Source organism: Chelonoidis abingdonii, chromosome 3, assembly GCF_003597395.2.
Source record: "Chelonoidis abingdonii isolate Lonesome George chromosome 3, CheloAbing_2.0, whole genome shotgun sequence".
Classification (NCBI taxonomy): Eukaryota; Metazoa; Chordata; order Testudines; family Testudinidae; genus Chelonoidis; species Chelonoidis abingdonii.
Genome location: NC_133771.1, coordinates 119,686,695 through 119,707,158, shown reverse-complemented (window position 1 = coordinate 119,707,158; position 20,464 = coordinate 119,686,695). Strand labels below are relative to the sequence as shown.

General features: G+C 41.0%; 1 protein-coding gene across 1 annotated transcript in view; it reads right to left on the bottom strand.

The window, feature by feature from the left end:
• Positions 1-20,464, bottom strand: part of ESR1 (estrogen receptor 1) — a 184,708-nt gene that overhangs the window by 144,464 nt on the left and 19,780 nt on the right. The window contains exon 2 of the mRNA XM_075064048.1: positions 1,955-2,145. Coding sequence (XP_074920149.1) covers positions 1,955-2,145 — 191 coding nt within the window. The remainder of the gene's footprint in view (positions 1-1,954; positions 2,146-20,464) is intronic.

Sequence of the window (20,464 nt, the reverse complement as noted above, 5' to 3'; positions counted from 1 at the left end):
AAACACCAAGTTTTCACGAACTAAAAATCCAGAACATTCGTTTTGGTTTAATCAAAATGTTCAGATAATTTTGAAATGTTTCCTTTCAATCTCAAACTTTTTTCCTTCTTTCAGGGTAAATTTTCTAAAATTTTGAAATGAAAAGTTGTTTCAACTAAAAAAACCTAAAACTTTCTGGATTGACAATATTAAAATTTGATAGTCTCAAAATATGTTACTTTAACTGAAAATATTACAAGTCTGGTATTTTGTTGACCTCAATATTATTTCGTGAACAGTTTCAGTTTAGACAAAAAACCCTTTTTGGGGGGCGGGGGGAATTCCTGACCAACTCTACAAATGAATTATTTCACAGATGCCTCTCTATACTCTGTTATGAAGACAATACAAACTGCATAAATAGAAACATATGATGTTTCATCTAAGATCCTTTCCATCCCCATTTGCCACATCACCTGTAACTAAGGACTCAACTGATAAACACTTAATTAGGAGATCTGTCCTTTACATAAACTTATATTGATTAATTGAATTTATCAAGATAACTGCACTTCACTCTGCCTCCCTCCAGTCCCCCTTATAATTGAGTAAAAACGACAAAGTCATGGCTAAGATAACTTAGATGAGCCTTGGAAAGCAGAAATACAAATGATTAGTAACCAACCACTACCACTAAAATCCACCAATGTCTCCCCTGGAGCCAACCTTTCATTGAAAAGTTACAAAAACACTTTTCCTGCAGAAACATAAGAAGCTTTAGCTGAATGCTCAGAACAACAACATTTGCCTCATCTAAGTGGTAGCTATGCAAAGAGGCAATAATCACATTCTTGTGACAGGAGGTAGGAATAGTCTATATTTAGTTCAAATTGTGAAAAAAGCTACAAGAGCCTTCTGTGCTCATATATGAGCTGGAAGTAATGTATAGAGGTCACCCAAGTTTCATGCTTGGTTAGTTTGTATTCAGAAAGAAACAAAGTTGTTTCAATTTTTTCCCTACAGGGGCCAAGTATGGTTTTTAGTGAGTTTTAACTGCTTCTTACCTAAATTTGGAGCTGAGCTGAATGAAATACCAAGCAGTCAAATGACTTGCCGAAGATAACAGAATCAGTTGCCCAACAGACCCTGTACATGCAGGATATTCCTGGGTACCATTCAGTAGCTTTAATCACTAGATTTCAGTTCTACTTCTGCCAGGTGTACTCTGTTCCACACGGTTTTACCTGGACAGTTCAGTTTTTGGTCACTGTTTTTTGAGACGGTGTGCTGTACCTCCCTGTGTGATACCAAGTGGCAAGGCACAGCAACGGCCATGAAAGAAAGAAACAACATGAGGTGACTCTTCCCATCTCACGCCCATCCCAACTGCTTGTAGGACACAATATATTTTGAAAAGGAAACCTATTTTATTGTATTTGCATTCAAAGAGGTGATGAACTTAAGTTGTGCCTTGAATTGAACTATCTTGCTAATCTAGCACTGAATTTATAATAAATCAATGAGCAAAAATTAAGCTGCACTTTGAGAGTGAATTCACAAGAAAAGGCTGTTTCAGATAAGGAGTATTTACATAGAAGAGCTTTGCACAGTATATGTGCAAAGGAAAGGTGGGAGAAGGGAAGAGAACAACCCAGCAGCGCTGAATAGGATTCCGCATAGAGTTTTATTTTGAAATTAGATTCCTCATTAGTGCCATGATGAGACATACACAAACCCAAGGACAGAAAGGAGAAGTGTTTTTGTTTTTGTTTTTTTAATCTTGGACTAAACTAATTACAATGTTATTAGTTGATATATATAATTTAACAAACAGGGACATAAATGCGTGACGGTTCTCAGCTTGTGAAATATACTGTTTTGTTCTTCAGGAATCAATCTATAGTCTCCATACCTTCACAAATACACAATTCCCTAGGAATAAGGAATTTACTACTACACTTCCATAAGTTATTACCTTGAATGCTTCTTTTGAAGAAGGCCTTACAGCCCTCACAAGACCAGACTCCATAATGGTAGCCTGAAGCATAGTCATTGCACACAGCACAGTAGCGGGTTTCCTTGGTGGATTCCATGGACAGGCTGCCCTTTTCACTGGTGCTGGACATCCTCTCCCTGCTCCCCTGTCGCCTGTTATCTGAGCTTGGCCTGTAAAACGAAAATTCAGTGAATTTATTGATATTAAAAGGTCTCACTCCAGATGCTGAGTTACATTAAAATATATTAAATACTTTAACATTACTTTTACATGTAAGCAATTGCCACAGGCATGTTATATGATCACAAGGAGGAAAAGGAAAAGGAATAGGAATGGAAGTGATCTGTGGGACTGAAAATGGAAGGGAATGTGGTCAGAGAGACACTGCTGAGATGTGGTCCGCACTATGAACATATTGAAGAACAAGACTGCTTTGGAAAATGGAATGCAACTGTCTGAGACAGAATCATGAGACCAAAAATACTAAAAATTATTTGGCTTACTATTTAACATACTAATCACTTACCAAAAATAAGTTTATTTAATTGTCATTTCTTGAACACATGTCAGTTATCTTATCAGGATCATATGACCTTGTCCTAGCCAATTACATTGTGTTTCTGAATCTAACAAGTTGGACCTTTCTCCAGATTTTACTTTTAGGTGCAGACATGTTGTCCTCTTCCCCACGTTGAGTGCGGCAGGAATCCCTGTTGTTTTTTTTTATTAATGAGGCATCTGTCACAAACAGCAACTTCAAGCTCCTAGTCAAAACTCCCCAACAATTCTCCAAAGACTCCTACTCTCAAATGCCATCTTCCTTTCATGTAACTAAAATTATTCCCCAACATCTGCTCTCACTCCTCCCAAGTATCCATATCAGCCAAAACTTCCTGGAAGCATTCCTATGCCACTCCCAAATGCCACTACCCATACTGTCAAAACTCATATGTCTTCTGTGCCCAAATTAAATTCATTGACATTCAACTGCTTAGAATGGGTATCACTTATAGAAACACAAGGCACTATCATAGAATCATAGGATATCAGAGTGATAGCCTATTCTAAGCAACTGAATTATGCCAAAATCCAGGTTAACAGCATTTTTTAAGTCAAGCGAAAGCTTTTGCCTCAAGCCCTGTGTTCCAGTTCATTTTGGACTCTTCTTTTAATATTCACCTGTGGTTTATTTGTGACTTGTGTAAGCTGACAAACTTCTGACATCTGACGAAGTGGGTATTCACCCACGAAAGCTCATACTCCAAAACCTCTGTTAGTCTGTAAGGTGCCACAGGATTCTCTGCTGCTTTTGAAAACAGCTGTGAACAGTGAAATGCAGACATGGCAGAACTCTGGCTTTGTGGAGGTTCTAGAAAGTGAGGAGGTGACAGAATTCCTGACACCATAAGCATGACCATAATATGCAAAGTAGCATTCATTTGCATATTTTGAATACTATTAAAATTTAAGAGGAGGAGGGAGACCTCCCTCCCTAGGTCTACTTTTAACACTTTCCTGTTTTTCCCATCATTTTATTGTCCTTCATTTCTTTGATTTCTCCCTTTGAAGATGATTTACCTCAAAGTCTCATTTAACCACATCTCTTTTACTGTATCACTTCACTACTTCTTCTCCCATGTTGCTTAGATTTAGAAATAAGCAAAAGAAGCTGAGCTCTAATCAAACCTGCATTTTTGTACTTTCCCTGTACTCTTCCACCACAGTCATAAAGATGCCAGAACATCTCTTTCCTTCCAACACATGGAGCTGCTAATACCATCACTTAGGGTACATCTACACTATCCGCCGGATTGGCGGGTAGCAATTGATCTATCGGGGATCAATTTATCGTGTGTAGTGTAGACACAATAAATTGATCCCTGATTGCTCTCCCATCGACTGCTGAACTCCAGCTCAGCAAGAGGCGGAAGCAAAATCAACAGGGGAGTGGCGGCCATCGATCCCACACCGCAAGGATGCAAAGTGATTCTAAGTCGATCTAAGATAAGTCAACTTCAGCTATGCTATTCTCATAGCTGAAGTTGCGTATCTTAGATCAATCCCCACCCCCATCCCCCAGTGTAGACCAGGCCATAATGGAGGAGAAGAGATCTCCATGCTTCAGTCTTTGCTGCTTTTCTGAGATTCCCAAACCTCCCATTGTTTCTTGGGCTGAGGTAGGGAATGGGACCCACTGGAAAGAGGAAGTACCTCACAGCAACAGGGCCAGCTTGGAGAAGAGGATGTTTCTGGCAGAGAAGAGGTTGACTAGCTTGGACTCGTAAACAGAATTCATGGCCTAACTCTCCCTCATTATGATCACAGATCTTCCCTCTTGTCCACCAGCCCCAATAGCCTCAGCGTAACTCAGGAAATTAACAGCCCTCCAGAAGTACGGCTTTTTGAAGTTTTCAGTGTTTTTACTCCAATGAAAAGCAAAAATAAGCTAACAAAACACCTTTAGCCAGATTTTAACAAGAATAACTTATACACCAGTTTAGGTGAATGAGACTATACACTTAACTATTAATCAAAATGATTAATGGATTTCAAGCCTGGAAGGGATCATTGTGATCTACTCTGATGTCCTGTCTAGAGATCATATAACTTCCCCAAAATAATTCCTAGAGCATATATTTTATAAAAGTATCCTATCTTGACTTAAAATTGCCACTGACAAAGAATCCATTGTGACCTTTTGCAAGTTGTTCAGTGGTTAATTACCCTCACTGTTAAAAAATTGTGCCATATTTCCAATAGATGGAAGTTGAAACTAGATTGGATCACGTTACACCCTTCTCTGCTAGATTGAAAAGCCCGTTATCAAATAGGTTTACCCTATTAGATACTTCTAGACTGGAACATAGGCATCACTTAACCTTCTCTTTGTTAAGGATGTTGGTGGCAATGGGAGACTTCAACTACTCAGACATCTGTTAGGAAAATAATGTGGCAGGGCACAGATTATCCATCAAGTTCTTGGAACGTATTGGAGACAATTTTTTATTTCAGAAGGTAGAGAAAGCTATTAGGGGAGAGACTGTTCTAGATTTGATTTGACAAATAGGGAGGGACTGGTTGAGAATTTCAAAGAGGAAGGCAGCTTGGGTGAAAGTAATCATGAAATGGTAGAGTTCATGATTCTAAGGAATGGTAGAAGAAAATAAAGATAAAGATAATGGATTTCTAGAAGGCACACTTTAGCAAACTCAGGGAGTTGGTAGGCAAGATCCCATGGGAAGCAAATCTAAGGGGGAAAACACTTTGAGAGGTGATAGTTTTCAGAAAGACATTAAGAGCAGAAGAGAAAAACTATCCCACTGCACAGGAAAAATGTGAAGTATGGCAAGAGACCACCTTGTCTTAACCAGGAGCACTTCAATTATCTGAAACACACACACACAGTCCTACAAAGAGTGGAAACTAGGTCAAATTACAAAGGATGAATATAAACAAGTACATAATGACAAAATTAGAAGGGTCAAAGCACAAAATGAGATGAAACTAGCTAGAGACATAAAGGGTAACAAGAAAACATTCTACAAATACATTAGAAGCAAGAGGAAGACCAAGGACAGGGTAGGCCTGGTACTCCATGGGGCGGCGGGCGGAGCAGAGGGGACAATAACAGAAAGTGTGGAAATGGCAGAAGTGTTGAATGACTTTTTTGTTTCGGTTTTCACCAAAAAAGTTAGTAGAGATTGGACATCAAACAGTGAATGCCAGTGAAAATGAGGTAGGATCAGAAGCTAAAATAGGGAAAGAACAAGTTAAAAATTATTTAGACAAGTTAGATGTCTTTAAGTCACCAGGGCCTGATGAAATACTCAAGGAGTTGACTAAAGAGATATGAGTCATTAGTGATTATCTTCAAAAAGTCATGGAAGAGGGAAGAGATTCCAGAGGACTGGAAAAAGGCAAATATAGTGCTCATCTAAAAAAGGGGAAATAATGACAACCTGGGGAATTACAGACCAATTAGCTTAACTTCAGTACCAAGAAAGATAATGGAGCAAATAATTAAGCAATCAATTTGCAGACACATAGAAGATAATAAGGTGATAAATAACAATCAGCATAGATTTATCAAGAACAAATCATGTCAAACAAACTTAATTGCTTTCTTTGACAGAACAACAAGCCTTGTGGATGGGGAAATGCAGTAGGTGTGGTATATCATTATTTTATTAAGGCTTTTGATACTGTCTCGTGTGACTGTCTCATAAACAAACTAGGAAAATACAACCTAGATGGAGCTACTATAAGATAAGTGCATAATGGGTTGGAAAACCATTCCCAGAAGGTAATTATCAGTGGTTCACGGTCAACCCGGCAAGGCATATCAAGTAGGGTCCCACAGGGATCAGTTCTGGGTCTGATTCTGCTCAATATCTTAATCAGTGATTTAGATTATGACATAGAGAGTACATTTAAAATGTTTGCGGATTATACCAAGCTGGGAGGGGTTGCAAGTGCTTTGGAGAATAGGATTAACATTCAAAATGATCTGGCAAAGTGGAAAAGTGGTCTGAAGAAAATAGGAATAATTTTCAGGACAAATGCAAAGTACACCACTTAGGAAGGAACAATCAGTTGTATACATACAAAATGATAAACAACTGTCTAGAAAGGAGTACTGCAGAAAGAAGGACTGGAGAAAGGGATCTGGGGGTGAGTGAATCACTAGCTAAATATGAGTGAACAGTGTAACAGTTGCAAAAAAAATCGAACATCATTCTGGGATGTATTAGCAGGAGTGTTGTAAGGAAGACTTGAGAAGTAATTCTGCTCTACTCCATGCTGATTAGGCTTCAACTGGAGTATCAGGAAAAATGTGGACAAATTGGAGTAAGTCTCGAAAAGAGCAACAAAAATGATTAAAGGTCTAGAAAAATGTGACTGATGGAAGACTGAAAAAAGATTGGGTTTGTTTAGTCTGGAGAAAAAAGACTGAGAGGGGGCAGGATAACAGTTTTCAAGTACATAAAAGGTTTAGATGGAGAAGAGAGAAAATTATTCTCCTTAACCTCTGAGGATACGACAAGAAGCAATGGGCTTAAATTGCAGCAAGGGCGGTTTAGGTTTGACACTAGGAAAAACTTCCTAACTGTCCCGGTGATTAAGCACTAGCATAAATGGCCTTAGGAGGCTGTGGAATTTCCATCACTGGAGATTTTTAAGATCAGGTTAGACAAACACCTATCCGGGATGGTCTAGATCAGGGGTGGGCAAACTTTTTGGCCTGAGGGCCACATCTGGATGGGGAAATTGTATGCAGGACCGGGGCAGGGGGTGCGGGAGGGAGGGAGTGTGGGGTGTGGGAAGGGATTCAGAGCAAGGAATTGGGGCAGAAGAAGGGTGCAGAGTGTATGAGGGGGCTCAGAGAAGGGGGTTGGAGTGTAGGAGGAGTGAGTTAGGGGGCTCAGGGCAGGAGGTTGGGGTGCACAGCGGTGCAGGACAAGGCCGGCTTTAGGCTGATTCTCCTGAATTGGGCCCCATGCCTGCGCCTAAGAGGGCCCCAAGCCCTAAAGAAGAGTGCCAAACTTAGGCGCCTTTTTAATTTTTACTCACTGGGCAGCACTCCAGGTCTTCAGCAGCACTTCTGTGGCAGGTCCTTCAGTGCCACGGAAGACCCGGAGTGCCGTCGGGTGAGTCATCCCTGCCGGGGCCCCGTCGAAACTATTCAAATCAGGGCCCACACTTCCTAAAGCCAGCCGTGGTGCAGGATGCAGCAGGGAGCTCAGGGCAGGGGGTTGGGGTGCAGGAGGGGTATATGAGGGGGCTTAGGGCAGGGAGTTGGGGTGTAGGGTGCAGGTGGGGTTCAGACTCTGGCCCAGTGCCACTTACCTAAAGTGGCTCCAGGGTGGCAGCGGCGTGCACCAGGGCCAGGGCAGGCTCCCTGCATGCCTTCTCTGTCCCCGGCCCCGCGCTGCTCCAGGAAGCGCTGCAGCCCCTTTGGGGAGGCGGGCAGAGGGCTCCATGTGTGTACCTCCCCCAACGCTCCCATTGGCCGCAGTTCCCTGTTCCCAGCCAATGGGAGCTGTGGGGGGTGGTGCCTGGAGGCAAGGTCAATGCATGGAGCCTTCTGCCCCCACCCGTACCCGCCTGCCTGGGGGCTGCAGGGATGTGGTGCCAGCCGCTTCTGTGAGCGGCACGGGGCCCACGGCGCCACAGGGGGCAAGCCTGTGGGCCGTATCCAAAGCCCTGAGGGGTCGGATCCGGCCCACGAGCTGTAGTTTGCCCATCCCTTGTCTAGATAATCCTTAGTCCTGCCATGAGTGCAGGACACTCATGCAGGACTAGATGACCTCTCAAAGTCCCTTCCAGTCCTATGACTCTATGAAGCTAAACCGATGGAGCTCCTTGACTCTATCACTATCAGGCATGTTTTCTAATCCCTTGATCATTCTCATGGTCTCATCTCTGAACCCTCTCCAATTTATCAACATCCTTCTTGAACTGTGGTCACCTGAAATGGAACAGTATTCCACCAGCAGTTGGACCAGTGCCAGGAAATTAACCTCTCTGGTCCTACTTGAGATTCCCCTATATATATATCCAAAGAGCCCTTTAGGAACTTGCACTAGGAACTTCTGGTCAGCTGATTATTCATCATGACCCCCAAATGCTTTTCAAGGTCACTGCTTCCCAGGATAGAGTCCCCTATCCTGTAAATATGACTTACATCCCTTGTTCCAGATGTATACATTTACATTTAGACACATTAAAAACACAGGGTGTTTGCAAGCAGTTTACCTAATAATGTATATCAGCAACCTATTGTATTCATTATTTCCCACTCCCCCAATTTTTGGGTCACCTGCAAACTTTATCACTGATGATTTTATGTTTTCTTTCAGGTAAAACACTTGATAAAAGCATAGAGCCAAGAACCAATCAATCCCTGCACCCATTCAATGATGATTCTCCATTTACAAGTACATTGAGACCTATCTGTTAGTCAGTTTTAAACCCATTAAGTGTGTGCCAGGTTAATTTTATATCATTCTAAGGTTTTTTTGAAAAACTAAAATACTAGGTGGTTTCAAGTCAAATGTCTCACAGAAGTCTCGGTATATTACATCAGCACTATTACCTTTACTAAGCAAACTTGTAATTTCATCAAAAGAAAAAGGTAATTTGACAAGATCTATTTTCCAAAGACCCATGCTAATTGACATTAGTTATATTACTCTCTTATTCATAGAGTCCCATAATAGCCACTCTGTTATCTTGCGCAGTTTTGATGTGCTTTCCATCAACTTCCCTCATAATAGAAAAAAGCTGGAAGAGAGAAACCCAGTGGCTCATCTTTGGGGATTCCTACAGCTGTGAATCACCATAGGAATGCTCACTTTCTACACACAAACTACTGTTATCAGAAGAAAAAGTGGAGTTAAGGGTTTCATTGCTGTTCCCACATGCCAATCAGATCTGAACTATTTGTTCCAAATACCCTGGTTCCTGACCTACTAGCAAAGTTCAGATGTTTGCCAAGTACTCCAATTCAGCTGTACAGGGCTTCCTGCAGTCAAGTACAAGTGATTTTTAAAAAAGGTTGCAGTAAAAGGCATCATTATCCCAGAAAACATTTGGAGATCTTTAATCATCAGGGTAGCCGACCAAACCATTTGAGATCAAAGCACCTAAGTCATTTAGGAGCCTAAATCTTATTGATAGGCTTTGGAGCAGGCCCTATTCTCTACATTGCATATTCACACTGAGGTCACAAAGCAATGTCCTACTCTGAAGATATGTTTTTATAATGGCACCATCATTGGTTCCCACATTTGAAATAGGTTAGGGTTTCCCAGTGGCTCTGTGAACATAGGCAGAGTGTTTCAAAGGTTCACTTTCATTAAGAGCCTCACTAACAAATACAGAGTCATAAGGTTCTTTCTTCATTGTGTTCTTGATAGGATAGGGAAGATTTTATTCTTTATCAAAATGTTTATATCATTTCTGGAAAATGCATGAATAAACTGAAATATTGCAACAGTCCTCTTATCTTGTTAGTTACAGAATGTACAGCTAAGACCCAAACAGAAACAAGAATACATGGGATAGAGATTAGAGCGAGTCAGAAGTTATTAATATGCACCTGACATATTAATAACAACCATTTTTCCCACCCCACAATTTGTGATTAATCCATCTTAGTTTGCATTCAAAATTATATTTAAAAATCTGAACCGATAGCTTTACATGTTATTCTTTTGCCTCCAAGTATTAGTGTCTCAAGATACTTCCTTGAGAATTCACCACAACTGAATATGAATATTTATACCTGAACAACACAACTTCTGACATATTTCCCATTGCTTTTGACTCCTCATAAACACTTTATGGGTGTGGTTTAAGCTGTTGTTACATGAATATCGTATCTAAAAAAGCCCCAACAACCTATTGCTGAATCTTGCTAATTCACATGAATGACTATGGAGACCCACTGCAAATTAATACATTTTGGAAAATACAAATAAAGCAAATACTTAAAAGTGGAGATAATGCAGCACGGAATATGCTTTGTTTATTTGACTAGTGTAGTTCAATTATTTATATATTTATTATATATAATTTATTTAATTTATATGATTTAATTATTTATATAAATATATTTCAAGGTATACTAGACATGTAATAAATAGTAATACTTTCTGTAGTATAATTTGCAAATATAATGGAATTTTAACATCACACTTCTCTACTCACAATTTTAGCAGAAAAGTGGGATCTAGGATGACCAGATGAGAGGGAGAAAATATCGGGACACATGGTGGGGAGCGGGGAAAGGGTCCACCAGCGGAGCAAAAAAAAAGGAGTGCTGCCGACGGAACAAAATATCAGGACAAATTGCATCCTGACCAAAAATTGGTCGGGACGCGGGACAAACACCTAAAGGCACCCTCCAATATTAGACTCTCCTTCCTGGCTATCCTCCCCAGAAACATCACCGCTCAAACATCCCCTTTAGAAAGAGTCTAGAAAAATAACTGTGTCCTGCAGCTTGTCGTAAGGGTCTCATAGCCAGGCTCTGGTATGCCACAATGAGAAGCAAACTGCAGTGCCACAGACCCCTCACTCCACACCAGAACTATGCTGCTGCCAGCCCCCTCCCACTTATTGCAGAGGAGAGTTGGCATGAACTTTGCATTATCACGTCAGCATCACATTAAAACATCACAGCAGGAGACAGACAGTCTCTGGATAAAGAGGACACAACCCAGTTACAGATTTAAAGTCAAAAGCAGTTTCTTGAATTTCACCCAGAACTCAGTTGCTAGCCAGTGACATCATGAATCACAGGTGCAACGTGCTCGTCGCAAGAAACTACATTGTGCAGTAGATCCAGTTCTGAATGATTTCAAAGATAGCCTCGTGAAGAGCACACTGCAACAATCTAACAGAGAGGTGTCAAAAGCACTGATGACATCACCATGTCCAAAAGATAAGGGCACAGGCTTTTTATTACCATGCAACACTAGTCTTCTCTACACTTTTTGCAAGTGGCAAATGGTAACAAACAAACCAGTTATTGACTACTGCTGGGGACGGGGGAGGTCAACCAAATGACCCAGAAAGTAAAAACCAAACATAGCATGGAATTTATGACTGAAAATTAAAACTTCCCTTTTGTGCGTGACAATAAATTTGGCATTATTTAAATTGAAAACCTTCTCTGGAGCTGTAGAATGACCAGATTATATACAATAGGAGATGGGGACAAGCCACTGCTCTCCCCATCCAACTCCATTTTATAACTCCCTTCTGTAACAGGCTAGCAGAGTCTACTCAGAAACCCTCTGATTAGCAGGTTACTTTGGCTGACTCACAGAGACAGGTAGAACTTGTCTATACCTGGCGATACTAAGGATTAGTCTCTCTAGGCAAAGGGATGTAGGGTCTGGGCTGGAGAAGTTCTGCAGTAAAACCCTAGGAACAACCAAGTTTGGGGGAGAGGGAGGTGACTTAGTCTGAGTTTTGTGTTATGTTATTGTTATTTCAACTGCCAATTTAAAAAAAAAAAACAGTCTCAGGAAGAGGGGTCAGTTTGGGCTCTAACCCAGGATCCTTGTGTCCTGTGCTAAAGTGAGGTAGGAATTCAGCCTGTTCACAAACCTAAAGACATCTAAGATAAGAGGGAGGGCAGGTCCCAGGGTTTGCTGAGAGTAAGGGAACCCTTGTTAGAGAGAGTGAGGGAGATGCAAGTTTGTGGGATTCCCAGCTTTGAAAACAAGACTAGCCCACATTTACAAGACGAGGCTGAAGTTCACATGCATCAAACCCGAAACCAAGACCCATTTCAAGTGTAACTGAGGTTGACTGGGAATATTTTGTACAGTTGTATTAATCATTAGTATGGTTTTGGTCTACTTTCCAAAATGGAATTAATATTCTAGAATATCAATTTCCATTTGATATATAAAAAAAAGGCAATACTAGGTGATCTGGACAAAATTAAACTTTTTTATAAAGTGAGGGTGATTTTACAAAAATGGAAACTAGCAAATAAATTAAATGGTAATCTGAGATGGAAGATTTTGCCAGACTGAAAAAATTACTGTCTAGATAAAAGCAAAAAAGGTAGACTTTGAAGAGATACCCTCATAATTTTTAGCATTCTAATTAAACTAATTGTAACAACATGTATCAGACAGCAAAATAATATGTAATAGCCATGGAAGTGGCACCTAGTGAGCAGGGGCTGACAACCAGGATTCCTTGTTTTGGCTCTGCTTCATTGTCAACTTGCTGTCTGACCTTGGGAAAGTCAATCTGGCAGCAGTTTGTCCAGCTATAAAAATGAGTATAACGACATCTGTCTTAGGTATTTATAAGGGACCTATTGCCTTGATATTTATCTCACAAGAAAGCGGTGAAGTAGGGACATAGTCAACCACAATTATTCCCAAAATAAAGAGTTTGAAAATACAGGATGTCGCTGAATGACTCCTGCTAGGTTGGGACTGGGCTGCCAGGTAACCAAGCAACTGCCTAGTGGATCAGTTCCCATTATGGGCTGCATGGTCACTCTAGACCCCTTTCCCCCCATTGCCTGTAAAGATTATCTCAAATCAAAGGAAATCAAGTGTGACACCTGAAGTCTGCCAGAGCAAAAAACATTTGTGCAAATTCTCAGTACAGAAGTTCTTCCAATCCCCCCACCCCTCCCCAGTATCACCTGAGCTGTGTTTCAGGCCCTCTCTCCCCACTTCTCTGTGGCTGAGCATGAAGAGAGCTGAATGAATGAATGAGCAGGTAACTGGGAGTGCATGGTGAAAATGAATGAGGGATTAATGGCTCTGGGGGAAATGAACACCTAATTTGAGACACCTAAATCCTGATTTCTCAGAGTGTTGAGCACTATATATTTTCAAAATACAGCTTCCCATTGACTCTAGTTGGAGCTGTGAATTCTCTGCACATCTGCAAATCAGACCCCAAGGTCTGAGGTCAGGCACCTAAAAATACATGTTTGGTTTAAATGATTTGACTAGTGTCACCTTTCTGCCAGGTGGAGTCAGCAGCAACAAGAGCCAGGTTCAATGATTACTCTTAATAATAGAAAATACACCTAGCTTGAGTCCCCACCCAGAAATCTGGGAGAACTTACCACCACCCCAGGACCCTCAAGAAGCAATTCTTCCCCACTTGCAAGTATTGCATCTGTGAATAGCAAGAGAAATTTTATTAAAAGGGAAAGGGAATCAAACATTAATTTGGGAAAACACCACAACCACATTCAAAAGAACATGACTATAAGCAAACCTGAACCACAGTGTATTGGGCAGTGTCTTTTGCCTCAGTTTCCCACCTTGCAGTGGGAAAGTCCACCAAACAAATGTTCCTTTAACACATCACTCTCTTCTCCCTCTGGTGCACCACACTCACAGTTGGCTGTCCTTGGTTAGCAAAGACCCAGAGTTCCAAGGTGCATTCACAGGGGGTCACCCCCCCAAAAAAGCAGGGAGATATCAAGCAATGTCTGTGTGCATCTCTGCAGCTGGCGGTTTGCCACTGCCTCCACTGCTTCTCTCGGTACTCACTGGTCACACACTGCCATGTTCTTATGTTCCACCACTTAACTCAGGTCTTTCAGGGATTTCAGCAGATAGCAGGGAACCTCACCACCAGTACAGCCTCTGCATGGTCTTTCGTTTCCCCACTGTCCCTATACCACATTTAAGGAATAGCCCTTAGACCTACTTATCAGTGATTCAGCTCTGGCAATAGCTGAACAGAAATGATGATTCTCAGTTGAGTTTAACCAGCACAGTCTTTAAGCTCTGGGGAGTGAAAGGTCAAATGGCACCCACACCACCCAGTAGGAACACATTTCCGCACCCCTGCTCTTCTTCATTGGAATTTGCCGTCCCTACCTGCTTCTTAGCAAGTGAGTTTCAGTTTAGAGTGACCCTCTCAGTCAGGATAGGCTAAGAACAGTTCTGCTGCCCTTTACTCAAACAATAAGGATGACAAAATACCTCTAACTCCATATGCCACTGTCTCTTGTTATTCCAGAGACAATGCAGAGTTTAAATAAAACTTAAATATGGAAGGGAAGCCAGAAGTAAGTTCCTGTCATCTCCATTTCTGCAGCACCATTTGAGTTTCCTAATGACTCACTCTCATGCAGCAGCCCCCAGCAGGCTGCAGCACAACATGCACACTTGCCTCGATTTTCCTTTATATGTCCCATGTGGAATGTCCCAAGGAATATTGTCTCATCAGGGGTCAGTCTCATCGGAATTTACTCAAACTAATGTTACTTTGCACTTTGTAACTTAATCGTACTAAATTTGTAGTGAGTTTTATATGAAATAAGAGGGTATAAAATGCAACTGAGTATAGCTGACAAGCCTATAATGCATAAAGACAGAAAGAAAATATGCCCCAACTGCAGCATAAAGACAGTATTTTATATGAGGGCCAAATTCTGTTCTGGTACTCAGGTGTTATACTAGTCTGCGTGTGAACTGACTCCAGCGGGGTTACCACAGATCTACCCATTTAAACTGAAAACAGAATTTGACCCAGACTCTTTATGACCTACATATGCTGCAGCATCAATCTTAGGGCTTATCTACATGGCAAAGCTATTATGAAATAAGCTAGGGTGTGAATTCTAACTGCTCATGTGGATACACTTATTCTGCACTAAGACTGCCTTTTTGCAGATTAGTTTAATCCACTTTCAAAGTGTTTTAACCCAAGTTACACAAAAGCACTCTTAGGGCACACTACACTTTGAGCTGCAGGTGTACTTTCCAGCTCAGGTAGACTTATGTGCGCTAGCTTTGATCGAACTGGTGTGCTAAAAATAGAAATGTAGCCATGGCAGCCTAGGAGGTGAGATAGACTAGCTGGCCTGAGTACAATAGCTCCAGGGGACACTAGGTATTTACCTGAGCAGCAAGCCCCTACCACCAGTGCTACACTTCTCTTTTGAGCATGCTAGCTCAATTAAAGCTAGCATAGGTATGACTAGCCAAGTTGGAAATTACCCTCCCAGCTCCAGTGTAAATATACCCACAATGCAGAGTAAGAGCATCCACGTGGGGAGCTAGTGTGAAATATCTATTCTTCAGTAGCTCTTCTGGGCTATTTCCCCATGTAGCCAAGCCCTTAACTTGTGAAGGGCTTCTGGATTTGACTAACAACTAGGCCATTAAAACAAACATACTGGCCAGGTAATAAGGCAACAGTACACAATGATTTTAGTTAACCAGACTCTAGTTCAGCCAACTAAATTGAATTTGGCAATCCAAGAGTCAAGAGTTTATATACAAATATAAATCCTTGGCTCCTGGATTATATATATGTGTGTGCTGATGGCAGCAACTGAGCTGTTTAGTGCCTGTAATGAATTTCAAATGGCTCCTTTTCAGATCACAGCTATTTTTAACAGCTACTAAAGTAATCTGTTTAATTAAAATATATTGGAATTCTGTTTCCTTGGGGATTAGTATTAATAACATAAATCAGCATTTAGTGTAACATTTATTAATCTGGCCTACACTGGGATCAAGAGATGCCCTTTTTTATTTTTATTTTTTTGAGGGATGGTTTCAGTGTCTCAGACAGTTTTAGTTAAATTCATGTTTTGTCCAAGTTTCACTGGACCCAAACTAGTGACCACCCAACCTACTCTGGGATTAACTCCCTGCTGCAGTCAAGGCACAGCTGTGCCATGGTACGCTGTATCTTTCTCTGCCAACCTCTTACTCTCTGAACCATGCCAGCCCCCAGCCTGTCGAGTATGAAGTGCAATCTGAGACAACCCATAATTCATTGCACAGAAGCATGCCAAATTTGATGAGGAAGCAGTTGACACAGAGAGGCGCAGCACATTTGGCCCCCATCACAGATTTGACTACATCTGGCAGCAGTAAAAAGTGTGTGTGTGGCTTTGATAGTAGAGGAAGAAGGAATCTGAGCAGTCGCGTCAAGGGCCAACAAAGGCAGCTGTGCCCAGAGGTATATTGAAATAGGGGGAGTTGGCAACAGAAAACTAATTGCCTCTGGAGGGAAACAAAATGTAGTGCCCATGTAAGCAGTGCAAAAGCAGAGAGTAAATCTGAAAAGCTGGAAGGATAAGAAAGAAATACAAGTACTTGTTAATCCCCAGCTGCTCAAACCATGCTGTCTGGCCTCCTCTTCAGCATACACATTTCATAAAAATATTGTCACCTTTACCTACTCTTTTGTTAAGCCTTAAGTACACAGAATTAGAAAGTCACATTTTAAGGGTAAAACAGCATAAAGGCCTGATCAAATCTTATCTCCAGGCTGGCTGCTCCTAGATAGGACTTCCCTCAAAATTACTCAGTCCATACCCTAGGTCCTCTCTCTTCTAGAAACTCACTCCCACCTCTCTTAAATCTGCAGGGAAAAGGGTAAGTGGGTTCTGATGTGTCAATGTGATAGGATAGGGAGTTTCAAAGAAATGCTGCCAGCTTGTTACACCCACTTACAGAGCAAAATGCAAACTGAAATTACAGTTGATTTTAATCAGTCATAAATCTGTCTTCATCACTTTGTGGTGTTTTGATAGGTTCACATGCTTCTTTCATTATTAGGCAATCCCTCTTTTTGATTTATTAAGATTGCATGATAAAAAAACTAAGGTTAACTGACCAATAAACTAGTTTAAGGTATTACACTGCCTTAAACTTCAAAATTAAATTGTGATGTTAAATGCATAAAAATCTGGAATTTTGTAGGAAAATCCCTCTTCAGGCATAGAAACAAGTAAATTAATTGTTCCCATTTACTTTGAGCTTAAAAACTGTAAATTCCATGGTAATACAGAGTGTTCTAACATTTCTTTATACATCATTAATGTCAACATGAAATGTAAGCTTAATTGTCGAAACTGAGAATACATTACTCCACTATCTGCTGGCTTCATTTATTATTAATAATCCCTTTGTTGTGAGCATAAACAATACACAAATCAAATGTGTGTTTTACATTTTTCTGTTTAAAAATCATTAAAGAACGACTCCATAACTTCCACAATGGCACTGGAAAAATCTGTGAGAGCTGCATGAGACAATATCTCTTTTTAAATTATTCTAATAGACAGACTAATTGCAATTCCATCACAGCTGTACTGAAGAAACCAGGTAAGTAGAGCTGGTTGGAAGTCTAACATTTCAACATTTATTTTCATTCCAAATTGGTATAAAAGGTCAAAATATCAAAATTTGAAAATTGAAAATTCAAAAAAAAAATTCAAGTTGGAAGTCAGGTAGATCAAGCATTTGAGAAGAGGTCTCCTACCTCCCCACTGAGTGCCCTAACCAGCAGGCTATTGGCTACAATTGTATAGGTGAGTCTGTCTTTCTCCTCTCCCCCTCTACCCTGAGAAAGGGCTGACCTGGCTTAGGCACTTAACTTCAGGAGAGGACTCATGAATCTTGAGCAGAGATTGATGCCTTCTTTGAGTCTGGGGAGTCAGGTATTTAAGTCCTTTTGAGGAGCTGGGTCCTATTTCCTCTTCTTTTCATTTGTGGGTAGTTTATGCAGCTCCCTACTTAGTTTGCTGGCTTCTGTGAATTTCTCTTTTAGGAATTTCTCTCTCTCCAGAAAATGCCTGGGAAGGCCTGGGCCCCTAACTCCGTCCTGTAAATGCCACTAGGGCACCGAGTAGTTAGGCATTGCAATGCTGAACACTGTAATGTCTAAATCCCTTTGAGAATTTGGCCCCCTATTCCTCTTACTAGATCCATATGTCATAATGGCTGGTTCAAGACTTCTTATGCTGCGAGTTTCTGTGGGAGGTACTGTGTGTGAAGATGTCCTCACACAGCTTCCCTCTACTGACTCCCTACAACAAACTGCAGGAGAAGTAGCTGACTGCTCAGTGAGAGTTGGTGCTGCAACAGCATAAACTTTGGAAATCTGGTAGGGAACTGTCACTCCCAAGCCCTCCATAAAGTCCAGGCATTAGACAACAGTCCCAGTTGTCCCCCTATTGTTAGCAGCTCTGCTCAGGGATAGTGTTGACAGATGCTGTGTATATCTGCACACAGTTCAGACAATAAAAACAATAAGTACTCCTGGTTGTTTTTGCTGATACAGACTAACATGGCTACCACTCTGAAACCTGTCACCGTGCAAGTTCACACAATGTGCCTCATTCTTCACTCGCAATATGTTCAACTAAAGTCAAGTCAAGCCAATCCAATCCAGTATTTTTATATCACAACCCATCATATTAATGTTTGACCTCCCCTCTTCTAATCTTCAGCTTCTGTTTAACAAAGACTGAAAATTATACTGAAAATTGTATTGTGACATGGAACAGCATAAAATCAAACTCATTTCATTAATGACCCACAATTATTTAAACTCAATAATCCAGAAGTTAAAAGGTTCATGTACTAACTAATTCCTTGCACCCTAGTAGCAAATCAACTCCCTTTTAGTACTGATCTATATATAAACTATATACAGTTTGTAACTTTTGACAACAGTCTTACAAGCATGATCTATGAACCAGGAAATGTATATATTGAATTAAGGACAGGAATTCAGTTGGAACTCCTTGGATGGCTCACACAGTTCCTGCTCATACACAAAACCAACGAAGACAGATAACAATGAACATTTAGACCTGGCATCCCATGGAAATCTTGATTCTATAAAATATGTTGAATTAGCCCATTGTGTATGATACAGAGAACCATACCGATGTGCAATCAAACAGGTTCTGCCAGTAGTTGGTTATTTCAGTCCATTTACCTGGCCTGCTTTTGGCAGGCAGGAGCAACAAAGGAAGTAGAGCTGTTCATATTATTTTTCTCTTGGTGGGTGGGTACGGATCTTCTTGAACGGAGTCTACACTGGGGAATTAAACCATTTGTAATTGGACAATTACTGAACGCTTAAGTGCAGATGCTTCAGCATATTTAAGCACCTTTGCCTTTGTCTTGCATCCACAGTAATGCCCTTAACTGTTTCAACTGCAATCAAAAGGACATCAGTGCACTATGGGACACTGGTGAAAAGAATATTTGCATCATTCTATCTTGTCTGCCTCCACGTTGACACTAGAATGGTTTGGGTTGGACAAATTCTTTTTCAAGAACGTGTGTATTCCTACTTGTGTGATTTGGCATTTCTGGGGTCAAGGTGAGACACTTGAAAAACCATATCTGCTAGGAAGTGCATAGGTGTTCTCATGAGTGGGTGATATCACTACTATACTTTTTAGGAGGGAGTGCACTTTCCTCAGTTGCCTGAGTTCATTCATTGCTGCTGCAGAGAGAGAACAGATTTAGCTTAATGTCTTTAGGACTAGACCTTCACTTAATCTTTTTCTCGTATTTGTAAATAGCTAGTACAGAGTGCAGTGAGGTTAAATTCATTTTTAACTGAGTTCTTTTCCTTGTCCTGGGATCCTCTGAGCAATTTTACCAGGACTATATCAGGCCCTGAGCCCTATAGGGATTTTAGTGGTGTGCCTCTTGTCCAGCAATCATACCAAGGGACTGATATCCTCCCATGCCTTCTATGTCTGGATGAAGCCTCTTCTGTTACTCAGTGTATGATCTCCCACATCTTTATTCACTAGGCCAGAAAAGAGACATGTTTGAGGAGCCAAACTCATCTGCCTCCCAGTGCCTACAGCCAGATAGTCTGGCAAGTCCGTTGCTGGTGTCATGACCAACCTAAGTGCCGAAGTCCTTTTCCATAGGATCGAAGATACACCTCTTAGCTCTGGTCCCAGTGCTGCTTTCCACCAAGAGTTTGAGACTGGCATCTCTACAGCCCCATATTGAGAGCAAATCCCTTGGCTGATACTACTCAGTACTGGTCAAGTCTGTGACCATAAAATCGGCACCAAAGATTAAGGCCTGGTCTATACTACGCATTTAAATCGATTTAAAGAGTGTTAAATCGATTTAACGCTGTACCCGTCCACACTACAATGCCCTTTATATCGATATAAAGGGCTCTTTAAATCGATTTCTGTACTCC